Below are 17,239 nucleotides of genomic sequence, written 5' to 3' on the forward strand. Positions count from 1 at the left end.
CTGAGGTTGTGCCCTCAAGTTCTAGTCTCTCTCACTAGTGGAAACATCCTTCCATGTTCAGAAGTTACAGAGGAACATAGATAGGATGCAAGACTGGGCGGACAAGTGGCAGATGGACTTCGACCCAGATAAGTGCGTCGTGGTCCATTTTGGTAGGTCAAATGGGATGAAGGAGTACAATATAAAGGGAAAGACTCTTTGTACTGTAGAGGATCAGAAGGACCTTGGGGTCCGGGTCCATAGGACTCTAAAATCGGCCCCACAGGTGGAGGAGGTGGTTAAGAAGGCGTATGGTGTGCTGGCCTTTATCAATCGAGGGATTGAGTTTAGGAGTCCGGGGATAATGATGCAGCTATATAAGACCCTCGTCAGACCCCACTTGGAGTACTGTGCTCATTTCTGGTCGCCTCACTATAGGAAGGATGTGGAAAAGATTGAAAGGGTGCAGAGGAGATTTACAAGGATGTTGCCTGGATTGAGTGGCATGCCTTATGAGGATAGGCTGAGGGAGCTCGGTCTTTTCTCCTTGGAGAGACGAAGGATGAGAGGAGACCTAATAGAGGTGTATAAGATGTTGAGAGGCATAGATCGGGTGGACTCTCAAAGGCTTTTTCCCAGTGTGGAAATGTCTGCTACAAGAGGACACAGGTTTAGGGTGCTGGGGGGTAGGTACAGGGGAGATGTTAGGGGTAAGTTTTTCACACAGAGGGTGGTGGGCGAGTGGAATCGGCTGCCTTATGGTGGTGGAGGCAAACTCAACAGGGTCTTTTAAGAGACTCCTGGATGAGTACATGGAGCTTAATAGGATGGAGGGTTATAGGTAGGTCTAGAAGGTAGGGATGTGTTCGGCACAACTTGTGGGCCGAAGGGCCTGTTTGTGCTGTAGTTTTCTGTGTTCTATGTTTCTATGTCTATGTCCACTCTATCTAGGCCTTTTAGTATTCTGTAAGTTTCAATTATTGGCAAGTCTGGGTCCCGAACTCTGAAATTCCCTCCCCGAAACCCCTCCACCTCCCTGGCCTGCTGTCTCTCTTAGATGCCCCTCAAAACCTAGCTCTTTGACCAAGCTTTGGGCCATCTGCCCTCAGACCTCCTCACGCGTGGTTCATTCTCAATTCTTTCGACAACATCCCCCTGTTATGGTTCAGGCCAGAGACTCCAAAGGAGCCCGTCTGGATCATAAGCTTTGCATCTTGAATTTGGCTAGGATAAGCATGATAGGTTTCACTTCAGGTACGATTCAAATGACCCGCTAGGGAGCTTTTATCAAACAAAGTTTATTTAAGAATATAGTTAACATGTATAGTAAAAAAAAGCAATAATTTTTATCAATTACAAACAAGAAACAAAATAACCACCATAACATATAACGCTAAATAAATATATCTAACGTGTATATATCAAAACCTTCCATAGACAAAACTCTTTAAACAAGTTCAACACAGCAAAGACTAATGCTCACGTGATCCTGGAAATTGAGTCCTTTGGTTGAAGTCTGCAGTCCTCTGGATTCACTCAGAACAAGTTGAAGACAAGACAGCTTCTCAGAATCCCAGGGAGAGACTCTCTGGTCAAGCTACCAACTGCAGAATCTCTACTGCGGGAAGGTAAGATCTTTCTTTCAGATACCAGCAGAATTTCCAAAACAACAGGGAGAGAGGGAAAACACTTTTTTTTTTACCTTGCTGTCCCTTCTAAAACTTCAACTCTACCTACAGCCAAACAGGCAACGAAGCCTTAAACTCACCGGGGGAAAGAAACTGTCCAAAATCACATGATCGTCCTCCGAACAATGCAGGATCGTAAAACTAATCCCAGGGTAAACACAAACAACCCCATTCAAGCCACTTAAGTAGCAATGAAAGGATTCATCGTAGTCAGCCTGGCGACATAATGACATCAGCTAAAGCCGTGAGCAGAGAAACCCTGACTGAGAGCTGCAGAGATCATGATTTTTAAAAAAATCTCTTAAAGGTACACTAACGATCCCTGAAACATTCAGACATTATATTCCTACAACGAAAAGGAAGAAAGTTTCGATGGCACTTTCCACAGCCACCAAAGCACTTGACAGATGACTCCGTACTTTTGAAGTGTAGTGACAATTGTGATGTAGGAAATGCAGCAGCTAAATTGAGTACAACAGATTCCCACAGATAGAATCATAGAAGTGCAGAAGGAGGCCATTCGGCCCATCAAGTCTGCACCGACCACAATCCCACCCAGGCCCTAGCCCTGTAACCCTATGCATTTACCCTAGCTTGTCCCCCTGACACTAAGGGGCAATTTAGCAAAGCCAATCCACCTAACCCGCACACCTTTGGGCTGTGGGAGGAAACCGGAGCACCCCGGCGAAAATCCAGGCAGACACGGGGAGAACGCGGAGACTCCACACAAGACAGTGACCCAAGACTGGAATCGAACCCTGGTCCCTGGAGATGGGAGACAGCAGTGTTAACCTCTGTGCCGCCCATAGCAATGTGATGATGGCCAGTTAATCTGTTTGCATGGTGTGAACTGAGGGGGTAAATATTGGCCAGGACGCCAGACCCTAACTGCTCTCTTTCGAAATCTTTTACATCCATCATGAGTGCTACCAACTGAGCTCCAAAAATAAATGTAACTTGTTGTTGTAAAGCTAACTGTAGCGCCCGCAGTGTCACACCTTACTAATATCAACGCACAGACCCCTGGCCACATGAGAGGGTACATTGAGCCATCTGTGCCCAGTGGAGTACTTGGAGGTGAGTAGCAACGGGAAAGGGGCATTTTGTTTGAGTCTTTTTCTTCCTGGTTGCCCGCAATGTTTTTTTAGTTGGCACCTTCCTTGCTTTTGTGTCAGGCCTGCTTGCGGGAATAGTGAGAGGTCGCGACGTACGGCCTCATTCTCCAAAGGATTCTATATCTTAACCGGGTACAGCAGGGGCTGGCTTGGGGAGGAGAGACTTCAGGAAGCGTAGTGGAGGACATGGCCCTGTCTACATCAATGGGGACGAAGTAGAAATGGTCGAGAACTTCAAGTTTTTAGGTGTCCAGATCACCAACAACCTGTCCTGGCACCCCCCCCACACTATAGTTAAAAAAGCCCACCACTATCTCAGAAGACGAAGGAAATTTGGCATGTCAGCGACGAATCTCACTAACTTTTACAGATGCAACATAGAAAGCATCCTTTCTGGTTGTATCACAGCTTGGTATGGGCTCCTGCTCTGCCCAAGACTGCAAGGAACTACAAAGGGTCGTAAATGTAGCCCAATCCATCATGCAATCCAGCCTCCCATCCATTGACTCCGTCTACACTTCCCACTGCCTCGGCAAAGCAGCCAGCATAATTAAGGACCCCCACGCACCCCGGACATTCTCTCTTCCACCTTCTTCCGTCAGCAAAAAGATACAAACATCTGAGGTCACCGACTCAAGAACAGCTTCTTCCCTGTTGCCGTCAGACTTTTGAATGGACCTACCTCGCACTAAGTTGATCTTTCTCTACACCCTAGCTATGACTGTAACACTACATTCTGCACTCCCTCATTTCCTTCTCGATGAACGGTATGCTTTGTCTGTATAGCGCGCAAGAAACAATACTTTTCGCTGTATGTTAATACATGTGACAATAATAAATCAAATCAAATCAAACCAACAGAATCAGCCAGTGAGGCACACCCTGTTGGTATTCAGTGAAACTGCCGCAGAGAAGGGTTACTCCCCCTGTAACTGATAGTCCGCCATTTCTTGCTGCTCAACCTTGCCTTTGAATCCAGGCCCTGGGCACTGTGATTGCGAATCAATGCCTTTGGAGCTTGTGGCATCAAGGAATAGGGTGGCATGGTGGCACAGCGGTTAGCACTGCTGCCTCAGAGCGCCAGGGACCCGGGTTCAAATCCAGCCTTGGGTCACTGTCTGTGTGGAGTTTGCACGTTCTCCCCGTGTCTGCGTGGGTTTCCTCCGGGTGCTCCGGTTTCCTCCCACAGTCCGAACGACGTGCTGGTTAGGCGCTAAATTCCCCCTCAAGGTAAAAGGTGAGCTAGCTAGATGGGTGGAGAACTGGCTTAGCCATAGAAAGAAGTCCCACAACACCAGGACTTCTTACTGTGTTCACCCCAGTCCAACGCCGGCATCTTAGCCATAGAAGACAGAGGGTAGCAGTGGAGGGGTCTTTTTCCGGTTGGAGGTCTGTGACTAGTGGAGTTGTACTGGGACCTCTGCTGTTTGTGATATATATAAATGATTTGGAGGAAGATGTAGCTGGTGTGATCAGTAAGTTTGCAGACGACACGAAGATTGCTGGAGTTGCGGATAGTGATGAACATTGTCAGAGAATACAGCAGGATATAGATAGGCTGGAACATTGGGCGGAGAAATGGCAGATGGAATTTAATCCAGATAAATGCGAAGTGATTCATTTCGGTAGATCTAATGTAAGGGGGAGCTATACAATAAATGGCAGAACCATCAGGAGTGTAGACACACAGAAGGACCTGGGTGTACAAGTCCACAGATCCTTAAAGGTGGCAACACAGGTGGAGAGGGTGGTGAAGAAGGCATATGGCATGCTTGCCTTTATTGGACGGGGCATAGAATATAAAAGTTGGCATATGATGTTGCGGCTGTATAGAACGTTGGTTAGGCCACATTTGGAATACTGCGTCCAGTTCTGGTCGCCACACTACCAGAAGGACGTGGAGGCTTTGGAGAGAGTACAGAAAAGGTTTACCAGGATGTTGCCTGGTATGAAGGGTCTTAGCTCTGAGGAGAGATTGGGTAAACTGGGGATGTTCTCCCTGGAAAGACGGAGGATGAGGGGCGACCTAATAGGGGTGTATAAAATTATGAAGGGCATAGATAGGGTGAACAGTGGGAAGCTTTTTCCCAGGTCGGAGGTAACGAACACAAGGGGTCACGGGTTCAAAGTGAGGGGGGCAAGGTTCAACACAGATGTCAGGGGGACGTATTTTACACAGAGGGTGGTGGAGGCCTGGAATGCACTCCCAAGCAAGGTGATTGAGGCGGACAGGCTGGGATCGTTTAAGACTTATCTAGATAGCCACATGAACAGACTGGGAATAGAGGGATACAAATGAATGGTCTAGTTGGGCACATGGTTGGTGCAGGCTTGGAGGGCCGAAGGGCCTGTTCCTGGACTGTATTGTTCTTTGTTCTTTGTATCCGAATAGACGCCGGAGTGTGGTGACTAGGGGATTGTCACGGTAACTTCATTGCAGTGTTACTTGTGACTAAGCCTGCTTGTGACTAATAAATAAACTTTAACTTTTACTGGGTGGTGGGAATATTACTAATGTGCCTTGCAAATGTCTTCATTTACTGATAATAAATTTTACAGTGCCTGTCACAACCCAATCGGATATTTAAAATGCTTTATAGTCAACAAAGTACTTGTGATTTGCAGTCACTGTTGCAATCTTGTCACTACAGCAGCCAGTTTGCGTGCAACAAACTCCCATACGCAGCGGAATGACAATGATCAAGTATTCTTGTTCCTGTAATGTCGGCTGAATGGTAAATATTAACACAAGGCTGGACTGGGGTAGTGGGTGAATGTAATTCTTGGACCTGTGCTCAGACTGAAGGAGCCCTGGATGACTGATCAAATTCCCATCATCTTGTGCTTCCCCCCTGACATAATTGTCATTCCGAGACATGTGTGCGTTCTGCGTGTTAGCCCAATTTCCAATGACGCAGGAGTCTTTTTTTTCATGTAAGCATTGGTGAAGATGTGAACATCAGTTTGGTAAACAGTGGAACAGCTCGATTCCCCTGGGAGTGATAGCTGGAAAGCCAGCAGATCTCGATGTAATGTTGTGAAGTGAGTCAGATGTGGAGGAAACAGTGAGCAGATGAAGAGGAGGCACGGCTAGATATCAATCTTTTCTCTCTCTCTCTCTCTCTCTATCCCATGTGTCGTCAAACTGACCATCATCTCGTTTCACTGATCTCAGGAAAACCCAAGGCAAAGAGAGATTTTCTGGCCTGCGACTGGGAAATGCAACAATTGCTAAAACATTGATCATATCTTTCTCATTTCAAAGCCAGGTCTAATAAACTTGTCATGAATTGGCGAAATAAAGGTTACTTTATGGCACTGAAAACACAAAGCCAGTGTGGCACGGGGTGGCACAGTGGTTAGCACTGCTGCCTCACGGTGCCAGGGACCCGGGTTCGATTCCCGGCTTGGGTCACTGCCTGTGCGGAGTCTGCACGTTCTCCCCGTGTCTGCGTGGGTTTACTCCAGTTTCCTCCCACAGTCCAAAAGACGTGCTGGTTAGGTGCTAAATTCTCCCTCAGTGTAACCCGAACAGGCGCTGGAGTGTGCCGACCGGGGAGTTTCCACAGTAACTTCATTGCTGTGTTAATGTAAGCCTACTTGTGACACTAATAAATAAACTTTAAAAAGATGGGCTTGATATATCAATCTCAAGAAACATTCCTTTGTGTCAGGCCCTTCTCAAGATTATAACACAAGACACATTCTCCCAAAGGTATATTGCTGCCTTCTTAGGCTCCTGAACCTGTGCCCTTTTGTTTCTGGGTGTTTTAAAAATTCTCTTGTGGGATGTGAGCATCTTTGACTTGGCCATCTTTTGTTGCCAATCCCTAATTGCCCCTTGAAAAGGTGGTGGTGGTGAGCTGCCATCTTGAACCCGCTGCAGTCCGCGTGGTGTAGGTACACCCACAGGCTTAGAGAGGGAATTTCAGGATTTTCACCCAGTGACAACGAAGGAACGGCCGATATATTTCCAGGTCAGGATGTTGAGTGGCTCGGAGGGGAGCTTTCAGGTGGTGGTGTTCCCCATGTGTCTGCTGCCCTTGTCCTTCTAGATGGTAAAGTTTGTGGGCTTGGAAGGTGCTTTCGAAGGAGCCTTGGCAGGTTGCTGCAGTGCATCTCGTAGATGGCATACAGGACTCCCTCTGCGGTGGAGGGAGTGGATGTTTGTGGATGGGGTGCCAATCAAGCGGGGCTGCTTTGTCCTGGGTGGTGTCGAGCTTCTTGAGTGTTGTTGGAGCCGCACTCATCCAGGTAAGTCGAGAGTATTCCATCACACTCCTGACTTGTGCCTTGTAGATGGTGGACAGGCTTTGGAAGGAGTCAGGAGGTGAGTTACTCTCCGCAGTTTCTGATGTGAAAGACGCAAAGCTATTTGTGCGTCATCTTCTCACGTAGTCAAATTGAGATGTGAATTACTTTGGGAGCATTGGTCCATTTTAACCGGAGACATTAGGTTTACTGTGACTGTGTGTGTGTGTGTGTGTGTGAATGTGTGTGTGTTCTGGAACACACACTCACACACACCATTCGGCCCATCGAGTCTGCACCAACCACAATCCCACCCAGGCCCTATCCCCACAACCCCATGCATTTACCCTAGCTAGACACCCTGACACTGAGGGGCAATTTAGCATGGCCAATCCACCTAACCCGCACATCTTTGGACTGTGGGAGGAAACCGGAGCACCCGGAGGAAAACCCACGCAGACACGGGGGAGAACGTGCAAACTCCACACAGACAGTGACCCGAGCCGGGAATCGAACCCGAGTCCTTGGCGCTGTGAGGCAGCAATGCTAACCACTGTGCCACCGTGCCGCCCACTAATGAAGGTGGACAGGTCTGTCACTGGAGGGAGCAGGGAGAGTTGGGTTTTGGTCTCCTTATTTAAGGAAGAATGTGCTTGCATTGGAGGCAGTCGGTTACTTGAGTAAAGGGTTCGCCTTATGAGGAAAAGTTGAGCAATTTGGGCCTACACTTATTGGAGTGTGGAGGAACGAGAGGTGATCTTATTGAAACATATTGGATTCTGAGGGGGTTTGACAGTGTGGATGCTAAAAAAACCTTTCCCCTTGTGAGGGAATCCAGAACTAGGGGGGAGGCGCACAGTTTCCGAATATGGGATTGCTCATTTAAGATGGAGATAAGGAGGAATTTCTTCTCTCTCGTGAATCCTTGGAGTTTTCCTCCCCAGGGACAGATGGAGGCCGGGTCATTGAATATATTCAAGGCTGAGAGAGACAGATTTTTACTAGGAAATCAAAGTTTGGGGTGGCACGGTGGCGCAGTGGTGAGCACTGTTGCCTCACAGCGCCAGGGACCCGGGTTCGATTCCTGGCTTGGGTCACTGTGGAGTTTGCACATTCTCCTCGTGTCTGCGTGAGTTTCCTCCGGGTGTTCCGGTTTCCTCCCACAGTCCAAAGATGTGCAGGCTAGGTGGATTGGCCATGCTAAATTGACCCCAGTATCAGGGGCTTAGCAGGGTAAATGTGTGGGGTTATGGGGATAGGGCCTGGGTGGGATTGTGGTCGGTACAGACTCGATGGGCTGAATGGCCTCCTATACTGTAGGGATTCTATGATTGTGGGGGACAGGTTGGTAAGTGGAGTTGAGGCCATGGTTAGATGAGTCAAGTTCTGATTAATTGCAGGCTTGAGTTGCCAAATGGGCTCTCCCTGCTCCAGTTTCTTACGTTCCCTGGTCAGAGGCCTTCCTGGAGGTTTGATCTTGTGATGCCTGACCCCAATCCTCATTGCCCATTTTGTAGGGACCGATGGGTTTTGGTGCCAGTCAGGATACAGGTGGCAGAGTTTCAGAGGAGCGTATTTCACAGAGGGAGACCAGCCAATGGAGCTTTAGCATCACCAAGGCTGGAGGTAACAAAATGATGCATGAGGGCTGCTGGAATCCATTCGGCCCATCAAATCAATACTCTGTCGATCAATCTAATCACCCCATTCACCTGCTCCATCGCTGTATCCCTGCGAGTTTCTTTCTCTCAATTGTCCGTCCAATTCCCTTTTGAAATCTTCAACATCGTCTGCTTCCACACCCTCTGTAGACAGCGAGTTGCAGCTCATTAATAGAAACATAGAAGATAGGAGCAGAAGGAGGCCATTCGGCCCTTCGAGCCTGCTCCACCATTCATCACAATCATGGCTGATCATCCAACTCAATAGCCTAATCCTGCTTTCTCCCCATAACCTTTGATCCCATTCGCCCCAAGTGCTATATCCAGCCGCCTCTTGAATACATTCAATATTTTGGCATCAACTACTTCCTGTGGTAATGAATTCCACAGGCTCACCACTCTCTGGGTGAAGAAATGTCTCCCTCACCTCCGTCCTAAATGGTCCACCCCAAATCCTCAGACTGTGACCCCTGGTTCTGGACTCCCCCACCATCGGGAACATCCTCCCTGCATCTACCCTGTCTAGTCCTGTTAGAATTTTATAAGTCTCTATGAGATCCCCCCTTCATTCGTCTGAACTCCAGCGAAAACACTCCTAACCTAGTCAATCTCTCCTCATGCATCAGTCCCGCCATCCCCGGAATCAGCCTGGTAAACCTTCGCAATTACAACTCGCTGTGTGAAAAAGCCCCTCCTCACATTCTCCCCCCCATCGTATCTCCCCAAAACCTCTGTGTCCGCCCCGCTCCTTGTCCCATCAGCTAATGGGAGCAGCTTTTCAATGTCAGTCTTATCTAAACCTGTTATAATCTTGAAACTTGATGAGGGGGATCTTGTTGAAACTTACAGGATACTGCGAGGCCTGGATAGAGTGGACGTGGAGAGGATGTTTCCACTAGTAGGAAAAACTAGAACCAGAGGGCACAACCTCAGGCTAAAGGGATGATCCTTTAAAACAGAGATGAGGAGGAATTTCTTCAGCCAGAGAGTGGTGAATCTGTGGAACTCTTTGCCGCAGAAGGCGGTGGAGGCCGGGTCATTGAGTGTCTTTAAGACAGAGATAGATAGGTTCTTGATTAATAAGGGGATCAGGGGTTATGGGGAAAAGGCAGGGGAATGGGGATGAGAAAAATATCAGCCATGATTGAATGGTGGAGCAGACTCGATGGGCCGAGTGGCCTAATTCTGCTCCTATGACTTATGGTCTTACACCGCGATCAAATCTCTCCCTTAATCTCCGTCGCTCCAAGGAGAACAACACCAACGTCTCCGCGATAACAGCAAATGACTGCGGATGCTGGAATCTGAAACAAAAACAGAAAATGCTGGAAAATCTCAGCAGGTCTGACAGCATCTGTGGAGAGAGAATAGGACCAACGTTGCTGAAGAACAGCTTCTCCCCTGCTGCCATCAGACTTTTGAATGGACCTACCTCGCACTAAGTTGATCTTTCTCTACACCCTAGCTATGACTGTAACACTACATTCTGCACTCTCTCCTTTCCTTCTCTATGAACAGTATGCTTTGTCTGTATAGCGCGCAAGAAACAATACTTTTCACTGTATACTAATACATGTGGCAATAATAAATCAAATCAAATCAAAACCTTTGATGACCCTTGTCAGAGTTCCAGACTTGAAACAAGAGCTCTGTTGTCTCTCCACAGATGCTGTCAGACCTGCTGAGGTTTTTCCAGCATTTTCTGTTTCTGTTCCAGCTTCTCCAATCCTCACCTTGCAGCTATAATCCTCCTGATCCCTGGAACCCGTTCTGGTAAATCTCACCTCCTCACCCTCTCGGCGACCCCCCTCCTTCCTTTTGCAGGTTAGCACCGCTGCCTCACAGCCCCCAGGGACCCGGGTTCGATTCCCGGCTCGGGTCACTGTCTGTGCGGAGTCTGCGTGGGTTTCCTCCGGGTGCTCCAGTTTCCTCCCACAGTCCGAAAGACGTGCTGGTTAGGTGCCCTGGCCATGTTTATTTTATTTACTTATTAGTCACAAGTGAGGCTTACATTAACACTGCAACGAAGCTCCTGTGAAAACCCCCCAGTCGCCACACTCCGGCGCCTGTTCGGGTTACACTGAGGGAGAATTTAGCAACCTAACCAGCATGTCTTTCGGACTGTGGGAGGAAACCGGAGCACCCGGAGGAAACCCACACAGACATGGGGGGAGAACGTGCAGACTCCACACAGACAGTGACCCAAGCCTGGAATCGAACCCCGTTCCCTGACGCTGTGAGGTAGCAGTGCTAACCCACTGTACCGCTAAATTGTACCGCTAAATTCTCCACCAGTGTGCCCAAACAGGCGCCGGAGTGTGGCGATTGGGGGATTTTCACAGTAACTTCATTGCGGTGTTAATGTAAGCCTTGTGACTAATAAATAAACTTTTTAAAAAAAAAGACACATCCACCAATCGATGTTTATTTGGCAAACAAATGAAGAGAACTTGGCTGTAAATATTGTCGAAACTCTCTGGAACACAGCACTGGATGGGGCTGGAGGTTGTACCAGTTGCAAAGTTGTTCCTTTTATGTGGGAAGTTGTGAAACATTGAACCCAGATGATGTATAAAAGGGGGCTGGTGGTGGGGTGGGGGAGAATCTGAGGGAGCCTTGAGCAGAGTAGGGAAGGTCCCTGCTTGGAAAACTGTTCCTGATCCTCAGTAGAGACTGCACACACAATCTCACTCTCACACACAGCCAGAGAGAGAGAGAGAGACACGTTTAATGTGTCGAGTTGGATTTTCTCAGCCGGCTTTGGCTCGCTTCCCTTCAGCTGATTAATGGCAGCCTGAGCTTTGAAAAAAAAAGTGGGTTGAGCGTTGCCACTGACCCGCCCCTGGACCTCATTCACTCCTGCATCTCCCTCAATCTCTGGGCTTTCTTTCCCCCCCACTCTCGCCTCCACCACTGATTCTCTTTTCCCTGTGTGTGTGTGTGTTTCCCTCTCTCTCTGTGTCTCTCTCTCTCCCTCTTGCCTGCACTCAGACCCAAGTTGAACACTGCAGCCCCCAGGGGTGATGGCTCTGGCCACCCTCGCCCTCCTCCTCTGCTTGGCTCTGCACCGGGCTGCCCCCTTCGACTACGAGGACAATCTGTACGAGTACTTCCCCGAGCAGGACGACCCGACAGATGTGGACTATAAAGATCCCTGCAAAGCTGGTGAGTTGCAAGCTTGTAAGGCGCGTCAAAGAAGCGGTAAAAACACACACATCTATGTGGGATTTGCAACTGCTTTGAAGCAGTGAAGTTAGCTAACTTCTTGCAGAATAATTGGGGAAGTTTCACAGGAAGGTTGGTTGCTTGGGGGGAGTGGGATTTCTGTGTTGTTTTTGGCCGGAGATGTTGTATAATTTCACATTCAAAGCCACCTCCAGAGGACAATGAAGCAGCGAGGCTGGATTGTTTAAATGGGCTTTTGCAGTTTCCTTCTTGTGTTTTGTCTCTTGCAAGATCCACTGGAGAGTTAGGGGGAGCCAGGAGAGAGGTAACAGGTCTGGGGAGGGTTTGGGGAAGGGGTTTGCGGGGAGCGGGGGTGATCCATACACCCTCAACCCCCTCCCCAACCAACCTCTCCCTCCCCAACCAACCTCTCCCTCCCCAAGTGTCACTCTCTCTCTGGGTGAGTGCAAAAGTTTTTCCAGAGTTTTTTTTTACTGTTGGGGGGGAAGCGTTGGATTGACAGCGGGACGCCTGACGTTAGGACGTCTGCAAAAAGGGAGCGGGATATCTGAATCTGTGGGGGTGAGAAGGGACAAGAGGAAAGAGCGGACAAGGGAAGAGAATCGGAGAGAATGAGACACATAGAAATGGGAACACACACAGAGAGGGAGAGAGAGAGTCTGCGAGAGTTGGCCGCGGGTAGACAGAAGGAGAGAAATTGGATAACAGCGAGGGAATGAGAGATAATAGAGAGGGTGAGAAAGAGATGGGGATAGAGAGAGAGATGGGGATAGAATGAGAGAGATGGGGATAGAGAGAATGAGAGAGAGAGATGGGGATAGAGAGAGATGGGGATAGAGAGAATGAGAGAGGGGGATAGAGAGAATGAGAGAGGGGGATAGAGAGAATGAGAGAGGGGGATAGAGAATGAGAGAGAGGGGGATAGAGAGAGAATGAGAGAGAAAGATGGGGATAGAGAGAATGGGATGGGGATAGAGAGATGGGGATAGAGAGAATGAGAAAGGAATGAGGATACAGAGAGAATGAGAGAGATGGGGAATGAGAAAGGGGTGGCGATGGAGAGAAAGAGAGAGATGGGGATGGAGAGAAAGAGAGAGATGGGGATAGGAAGAATGAGAAAGGGGTGGTGATAGAGAGAATGAAAGCGAGATGGGGATGGAGAGAATGAGAGAGATGGGGATGGAGAGAATGAGAAAGGGATGGGGATGGAGAGAATGAGAAAGGGATGGGGATAGAGAGAATGAGAAAGGGATGGGGATAGAGAGAATGAGAAAGGGATGGGGATAGAGAGAATGAGAAAGGGATGGGGATAGAGAGAATGAGAAAGGGATGGGGATAGAGAGAATGAGAGAGATGGAAACAGGGAGAGTGAGAGGGATAGGGAAAGAATGAGAATGATAGAGGGGGAAGGAGAGAGGGATGGGGACAGGAGATGGAAATCAAGGGATAATAAGAGACTTGGGAATAGAGCATGAGAGGGGGATGGAGATAGGGTTAGAGGGATAAAGAGAATGGGAGATGGAAATCAAGAGGGTGAATGAAAGACGGGAACTGAGAGAGAATGAAAGATGGAATTAGAGAAAAGGAGGGAGGATGAGAGGGATGGGGATAAAGAGAATGAGAGATGGAAATTGAGAGGGTGAATGAGAGAGATAGCAGTAGGGAGAATGAGGGATGGGACAAAGACTACATATAGAGAGAGAGGGACAGAATGAAAAAGAGGTAGGAATTGAGAGCTTGAAAATAGAGAGAAAGAGAGAGTGGGAATAGAAAGAGAGAATGAGAGAGAGATGGAAAAAGAGTGAAACTGACCAGCAAGGTGACTGGACACCGCAGTGCCACAGTGGTTAGCACTGCTGCCTCACAGCGCCAGGGACCCGGGTTGGATTGTGGCCTCGCGTCACTGTCTTGTGTGGAGTTTGCATGTTCTCCCCGTGTCTACATGGGTTTCCTCCGGGTGCGCCGGTTTCCTCCCACACTCCAAAGATGTGCGGGTCAGGGGGCTTGGCCATGCTAAATTGCCCCTTAGCATCAGGAGTAGGAGTAACGGGGATAGGGTCTGGATGGGATTGTTGTCGGGGCCGGCTCGATGGGCCGAATGGCCTCTGTCAGCTCTGTCGGGGTTCAACAAGGTGAATAGAAAATGGCGAAAGGAATTAAATCGAATCTCGGGGAGAAAGACCATGTTGGAAGCAGATGGAAGTGGAGAAAAGATGATGAAGGATGGGGAGTAGGGAATGGGATGAAACACAGACCAGGAGAAACAGAGCACAGGATGTAACAGAAGACAACTGTTTCAGCTCCGATCAAAGCCAGCGTGTGGCTGGGAGACAGCACAGCAGTCGGTACAGGCCCGTCGGAATCCTTTGGCACCCTTCCTTCATGGGTGCCTTGCTTGTATCATGCCGGCACTTGTCAGTGCTCCGATTACTTTGGAAGGAAAACCACAAAACACGGTAGTCTTTTTGTAGTTTCACTGTTTTGAGATGTAAAGAAAGGTTGCCTTTGATAGACTGTGCCATGAAGATGTTGCTTGGATCGTGGGGCGGTGTGATCCATTGCCGTTCTGTTCCCAGAATGATGATGAGTCAATTTAGCTTGCAAACAGCTGGTTACTTTTGAGGTTTGTAAGCAATATCCTTGATTTGCAGCACTTTCAAACACATTCGCTGAGACCAAAAGCAGCACTGCTCCCATCTTGCTCTCCCAGTATTATCTCTTTGTGATGTCCTTGCTTTGTATCGCTGTCCCGACTGTAGGTGTTCAGACGTGGATCCCTGGGTACACCGCACGTGTCTTGAGTTGTGGGCTCGAGTCCCACTCCAGAAACTTCAGCATGTAACCCTGAAGGGGGCATTTGTTACTGTGCCCACCCCAGTCCGACCCGGCACCCCCAGAGCAAGGGGCAGCACGGCAGCGCGGTGGTTAGCACTGCTACCTCACAACGCCAGGGACCCGGGTTCAATTCCAGGTTTAGGGTGGATTCAGAAAGAATGTTCCCAATGGTGGGGGAGTCCAGAACTAGGGGTCATAGTTTGAGGATAAGGGGGGGTCAACCTTTAAGGCAGCACGGTGGCACAGTGGTTAGCACTGCTGCCTCACAGCTCCAGGGACCCGAGTTCGATTCCTGGCTCGGGTCACTGTCTGTTGCACATTCTCCCCGTGTCTGCGTGGGTTTCCTCCGGGTGCTCCTGTTTCCTCCCACAGTCCAAAGATGTGCGGGTTAGGTTGATTGGCCAGGCTAAATTGTCCCTTAGTGTCCCAGGATGCGTAAACTTCGAGGGATTAGTGGGATAAATATATGGGGTTACAGGGATGGGGCCTGGGTGGGCTTGTAGTCGGTGCAGGCTCGATGGGCCGAATGGCTTCCTTCTGCACTGTAGGAATTCTGTGATTTCCACCTCGTGGCATGTAATCCAGGTTAACGCTCCTGTAGCGTGCTGCATTGCCTGAGGTGCTGCCTTTCGGATGAGGCCCTATCAACCCTCTCAAGCAATGTAAAAGTTCCCATGGCACTGTTTTGAAGTGGCACTCCTTCAAAGGGTATTGCAAGTGTTTTAAGAAGGCAAATAGAATGTTGGTGTTTGTTGCAAGGGGAATGGAATATAAAAATAGGAACATTTCGCTGCAGCTGGCCTTGGTGAGGCCACATCTGGAGCACGGTGTACAGTTTAGGTCTCCTTAAGGAAAAGGATACAATTGTGTCAGAATCAGTTCGGAGAAGGTTCACTCAACTCACTCCTGGGGTAAAGGGCTTATCCAATGAAGAAAGGTTAACAGTTGGGCCAATATCAGTTGGGGTTTAGAATAATGAGACGTGATCTCATTGAAACATATAAGAGCCTGAGGAGACTTGATAGGGTGGATACTGGGAGGATATTTGTGGGTGGCACGGTCGCACAGTGGTTAGCACTGCTGCCTCACAGCGCCAAGGACCTGGGTTCAATTCCCTGCTTGGGTGACTGTCTGTGTGGACAGTGACCCCCGCCCCCCGTGTCTGCATGAGTTTCCTCCGGTTTCCACCCACAGTCCAAAGGTGTGCGGGTTAGGCTGATCGGACACGCTAAATTGTCCCTTAGTGTTCGGGGGATGTCGGGGGGGGGGTGGGATTAGTAAGGTAAATGTGTGGGGTTGTGGGAGTGGGGCCAGAGTGGGATTGTTGTCGGTGCAGGCTCGATGGGCCAACTGGCCTCCTTCTGCACTGTAGGGATTCTACTCTATATTTCTTCTTGTGAGGGGGTCTTGAACTAGGGGACACAGTTGAAGAATTAGAGGTCTCCCTTTTAAGATGGGGATGAGGAGAAAACTTCTTCTCTCAGGCGTTAGAGGTCCGCTGGTCGGGAAATCGGAAACACAGGGACACAGTGTCGGGATAAGGGGCCAATCATTTAGGACTCTGCTAAGGAGAAATTTCCTCACTCAAAAGGTTGTTGATCTTTAGAATTCTTTTACTCCATAGCGCTGTGGGGCTCTCCATAGTTGAGAGACCACATTTAAGGCTGGGGTAGACAGATCTTTGGTTTGGGATCTTGATTTGATTTATTATTGTCACAGCTTTCAGTAACAATGAAAAGTATTGTTTCTTGCGCGCTAAACAGACAAAGCATACCGTTCATAGAGAAGGAAAGGAGAGGGTGCAGAATGTAGTGTTACAGTCATAGCTAGGGTGTAGAGAAAGATCAACTGAATATAAGGTAGGTCCATTCAAAAATCTGCAGGGAAGAAGCTGTTCTTGAGTCGGTTGGTACGTGACCTCAGACGTTTGTATCTTTTTCCCGATGGAAGAAGGTGGAAGAGAGAATGTCCGGGTGCGTGGGGTCCTTAATTATGCTGGCTGCTTTTCCCGAGGCGGCGGGATGTGTAGACGGAGTCAATGGATGGGAGGCCGGGTTTGCATGATGGACTGGGCTACATTCACGACCCTTTGTAGTTTCTGGTGGTCTTGGGCAAAGCAGGAGCCCATACCGAGCTGTGATACAACCAGAAAGGATGATTTCTTTGGTGAATCTGTAGAAGTTGCTGAGAGTCGTGGCGGACATGCCAAACTTTGTGGCTGACTTGCCAAATGGGGAGTGGGTGGGGAAATGAAGTTGAAGCCATGATCATATTAAATGGCGGAGTGGGCTTGATGGTCTGTGTAGCCTACTCCTGTTCATATTTTTGTGTTCTATGTGTTAGTCTGTGGAGTTTTCCTCCCCAGAGAGCCGCAGAGGCAGGTCGTTGAATTTGTTCAAGGGTGAGTTAGACAGATATTTAATAGACAATAGAGACAAGGATTGTTGGGGGGGGGATGTGCCAGACAAGAAAGTAGAGTTGAGATCACAACCAGACCTTACTGTATGGTGGAGCAGGCTCGGAG

At 48.9% G+C, this 17,239-nt stretch overlaps 1 protein-coding gene across 1 annotated transcript in view; it reads left to right on the forward strand.

Annotated features, from left to right (window-relative positions):
• Positions 1 to 17,239, forward strand: part of LOC144510036 (bone morphogenetic protein 1-like) — a 307,138-nt gene that overhangs the window by 36,371 nt on the left and 253,528 nt on the right. Inside the window, exons 2-3 of the mRNA XM_078239242.1 lie at positions 1,417 to 1,607; positions 11,686 to 11,859. Of these exons, the coding sequence (XP_078095368.1) occupies positions 11,718 to 11,859 (142 nt within the window). The 5' untranslated portion in view covers positions 1,417 to 1,607; positions 11,686 to 11,717. The remainder of the gene's footprint in view (positions 1 to 1,416; positions 1,608 to 11,685; positions 11,860 to 17,239) is intronic.

Source organism: Mustelus asterias, chromosome 22, assembly GCF_964213995.1.
Source record: "Mustelus asterias chromosome 22, sMusAst1.hap1.1, whole genome shotgun sequence".
In the NCBI taxonomy this organism is placed as follows: domain Eukaryota; kingdom Metazoa; phylum Chordata; class Chondrichthyes; order Carcharhiniformes; family Triakidae; genus Mustelus; species Mustelus asterias.